Source organism: Gavialis gangeticus, unplaced genomic scaffold (genome assembly GCF_001723915.1).
Source record: "Gavialis gangeticus isolate Ggan-Ray unplaced genomic scaffold, GavGan_comp1, whole genome shotgun sequence".
Lineage (NCBI taxonomy): Eukaryota > Metazoa > Chordata > Crocodylia > Gavialidae > Gavialis > Gavialis gangeticus.
The window spans coordinates 18,296,896-18,301,433 of NW_017729008.1; the positions used below are offsets into that span (position 1 = coordinate 18,296,896).

Here is a 4,538-nt window from a genome sequence, read left to right on the forward strand (position 1 = left end):
GGAAAAAAAAAGCTGGCTCACTACTTTTTTCTTTTCTTGGGCAGAGCCTGCCTTCCCGGGCTGCTGCCAGGCTGCCTGCAGAGCCCCTGAGCTGCACGGACCCTGGTGCTTCACTCCGTGGCTGTAGGGCAGCAAACTAAAACTCCTCAGAGGAGGAGTTTTAGTTTGCTGCGCCCTAAGTCATTTAAGGCACATTATGTTGCCGAATTTGCTACAGCAGCTGGAATTACAGTGCAATATGCTGCCGACGTGTGCAAACACCAACACCATTGAAGTGGCACAAAAGCATTTGACCTGCTTTGAAGTGTCATGCACACATGTCCCTCATTTCATCTACATGTGGCCTGAGCAGAATTTCAGTAGATAGAGCAAACGTGCGTTTACATAGGACTCCTGAATGGAGCTTCTTCAGACAGAGGGCACTGCTTCATGTAGCTCCAGTATATTTGGGGGTCTCGTGTGTTTGAAATTCAAGGATGCTGTTCTTGGCCCCTCTCCCATTTCCTGCTCGCCTGTTATGAGCTACTTGCTCAGTGAGCTCTATGGATTGCCCTTGAGAGGTGCAGTCTCTCCCCTATGTCTATAAAGAGAGACTTGGCATGTAAATGTGAATCACAGACCTGACTTTTGTTAGTATCTCCATTGACCCTATGGTGATCCTAAATTCCTAACAAGTCCAATTTGAAATTATTTCCTTGGCCAGGTGCACAAGGGTTAGGTGGGATGCTGCCTAGGTGGAAGCATATGCTGAATCACTTAATTCTAGTCTAAGCGTATTCATCTCGTCTAAGTGTGTTATTGTCACTGTCATAGCTTTAAAGACTACAGTATTATAGAAATGTGTGTATGAGTTTAAGCTGAAATTTATATGGAATATTTTTAGGGCTTGGGAGCCCTTGGCAACAGTGGAAGAATGAAGGAACTTTCTGTGTCAGAATGTAAGAAGATCACCGATAGCGGGATTCAGGTAAATCAAGACTTTTATAGGGATGTCCTCTTGGAAGTTCCTCTGTTTGTTCAAATTAACCAGGTCAAAAGTTGAGCTACTTAGTTTCCTTTTAACCCATCATATTTCCTTCCATCACCCAATCTGTCAGTTTTATCGTTTTTTTTCTAGGCCATTAGTAACTCTTAAGATTCCTTTGTGCTGTCTTTTAATATCCGCCACTTCCAAAATGTCAGCTACTTTAGTCTCTTTTCCAGCCTTCCTTCTCATATTTTTCTTTGCCAGTCAATCTAAAATTTGGCAGCCAAATGCTTTTCTTTCCTGGTGTATTATCCATGATTCTGCTTCACTTTCAAAGACCTGCACAGCTCTGCCTTGTCTTATATCTTGCACTTACTCTATGTCCATCCTTCTGATTTGGTCACTTCTCTCACGTTATCCTTTTCTGTTTCCTTAATTTTATCATTTCCTTTTCCATGTGGTCACAACCCTAACTTTGCCTAATTATAAATCTAAAATAAAACCAGAAGTTAAATAGTTAATAGCATTGTTAAATCAGAGACAAATACCCTTGATACGAATGAAATCACTTTACATTTCTCTTATTGTTTGAGGTTGTCTGCAGCCTCAGGCAGATATTGCTGCATAGGCAATGTTTAGTTCACTGTCTGAACATCATTTAGAAGCTTTGAAATTGTATAACGCTTAGGAATACATTTTTTAATGAAAGCTTATTTTCTAAGGAAGCACAAGATAGCAGACACAAGGGAAAAGTCCTCGCTTACTCAGCTACACTGCAACAGTCCACCCTGATCCTTTCTTACTACTCACAAAGCTTTTTCACTGTATCTGATTTATTCTTTAAGCTCTTGGGAGATGCTTGCTTTCTGCTGACTTGCACAGTGCCATGCAAAGGAATATGACAACTGCTGGTCCCTGATTCCACTCACCCAAACATTCCTTGGCTACTTTCACAATTTGTCCCCACTTATTTCTGTCCAGGACATACTTCTCTCATTGCTTATAATTCATGTGAAGAGCACTTTGCTTCTGTCTCAAGTATTACATCTCAGTCTTCTCCTTGGTCAGCTGTGGGGTTAAACACCTTAGGAATGGCCTTCAGAGAGATACCTGGTTGGTCTGTCTTTTCTGATTTTACTCTAAGGAAATTGTTTGCATATATTATACTTGGTTATTCATGGTCTCCTGCAGGTCATTATTATAACTTCATCTCATATCATTCTGCCTTACTGGCCCAAACTTTGATTCAGTACTTTTTTCAATGGTAATCTTTTTTAATAAGTGATATAAACTGTCATTAATATTTCATAATGGAACAAAAAATAAGTGTATGTCATTTTGACTAGGAAGAGATTTCTTAGCTGTTGTAGAAAGGAAAATGTCATGAGCTCTGCAGTAGTTTGAATAAACATTAAAAAAATGTTAAAACTTCAAATGCAAACTTTATTCAAAGGTTATGATGAAGCTAATTAATATCTGGCAACTGGCTGTAGTGCATATGCTTTTAACTGCATTTAGCTGGTTAATTTATTATCCAATATATAATAAACATCTTCCTACTCAGTCAGCTGACCAGCTTAAGCAAGTTTCATCATACAAAATGATATTTTAGGAATGTTTCTATTTTGAAATAACTGTTTTTATTGTGTCATTTTGATGTTTAAGTATTGATTATGTGCAACATTCAGGTGAAATCATGACCAAGAGATATTTTCTCTTGTGGTATGAAAGATTAGGCTAACAATGTTTTTATATGTACTAGAAGTTTAGACATACCCTTGCATCTTTGTGTAGCAGATGCTTATGGCTAGCAACCACTCTACGAGCAGTTATAGTTTCATAATGTAAGTAGAATGGAAAAGTAGTTAAATGATATAGAGACAAACTTTGTTTTGAAGCTGCCCAGAGTTTGAAGTTATTAACTGTTTACATTTATTGAACAGCTAGGATCTATGGAAGTGGTAATTAAAATAGATCATTAATTTTTTTTTTACCTCGCAACATCTAGATGAAAACAATGATGCTAATATATCATTTCAGTTTCATTTCACAGGTACAACACATCTTGATTAATTGTTTAAAGCTCTTCATTAATTTGAATGATACAGCATCTGTTTACAGTTTCTAACAGGGATGATATTTCCCATCTGAATATTTGTCATTTATACTATGCTCTGAAAGGTTACATGCATACTTAAAATTTTGATTTAGTAGCACTAATCAGGTTTTTTTTTTTATTACCAGAATATGTTCTTTTTCTTCTTTGGGAAACAGCAGCTGAGGTCCATACATTTTAGAGTGTGTTGGCACTTTTGAGCAAGTTGTGGATGCAGAATAGCTATAGGTTTGTACAAACAGAAGATGTGCACACATTTATACATTTATCTATGAATCCACACAAGCTAATGTTCTGCACATGCAACATATCACATTTGATACAAGACAAACAGTTTTATATGATCCCTCCTTGTAGGCTCTAAGGGCACTTTTATATGTGCTCTGGGGAGGGGTGAGGAGTGGGGGTGAGAGCCATGCTAATTAAAGCACTGCTGCATCTCCTATATCAATATCCCCGTGTTTAAAAATGGCAGCAGGGGCACTCAAACGAGCTTTAGTTCAAGTACCCCCACCACCATTTTTAAGCACAGAGATGCTGATACATGAGACACAGGAGGCTGCTGGAACGTGGCAGTTGCCATGCTCCAGCAGGAGCAATTAAATCGAGCCTGCTCCGACATGCAGGAATTCCAGCACACTGGAGCAGCCTCCGCGCTTGTGTATAGGCGCCCTAAAGGGCTGTCTGCACTGTTCCCATATGGCATTAGTTAGTGCTCTATTCAGATGTACCATAGATGCTGCCTGTTCAACTTCCCAGAACTGAAGTAGGAAAGTCCACTTAAATGTGGTTTGGAGAGTAACCCAAGACTTTCTTCTGAGAGACCCAGCCAGCACCACACTAAGTTCCAGCTCAGGAGATGGTGTGCACAGTGTGGGTGCAACAAGTCTCCATACAACACTACCCAAGCCCTGTACTGGCGTAATGACATGGACATGTTCTGAGACACTCATTTCATAAAGTATTTAAGTGCAGGCATACATTCCACTGACTTCAAGCACAGGCTAACTGCTTTACTGAATAACAGTTGAACTGCCATATTTAAGGTTAAGCACATGCTGAACAAAGTCTTTGTCACGGCGTGGGGCCTATGGGCGGCCATGATCCTGCTAGGCCCCCCTGCCGTGCCATTTAGGAGATCCAGCACCCTCTAGTTCTCACCCGCCATGTCTTTGATCTTAATAGTTAATATGGGAGGCTGCCTAGGATCTCCTATGATCTCAGGGTGACTTGGTGCACCCCAGCCTTCTGGGCTATGCGTGCCTCCTACCTCCCCTTTAGCACGCCCCAAGCCTCGCAGCTCTTCCGGATGTTTTTAGTGTCTCCAATCTTATACTAGCCCCTCCTGGGCTTTACTCTTGCAGGCTGGCCCCCCCTGGGCCTATGCCACGCGCTTCCTGCGCTCTTCCCCTCGCTGGGGCCTGTCTCTGCGCCTCTGGCGCTCTTGCCCCTCAC

At 41.0% G+C, this 4,538-nt stretch overlaps 1 protein-coding gene across 1 annotated transcript in view; it reads left to right on the plus strand.

The window, feature by feature from the left end:
- Window positions 1-4,538, plus strand: part of FBXL13 (F-box and leucine rich repeat protein 13) — a 228,470-nt gene that overhangs the window by 196,556 nt on the left and 27,376 nt on the right. Inside the window, exon 18 of the mRNA XM_019509463.1 lies at window positions 884-967. Coding sequence (XP_019365008.1) covers window positions 884-967 — 84 coding nt within the window. The remainder of the gene's footprint in view (window positions 1-883; window positions 968-4,538) is intronic.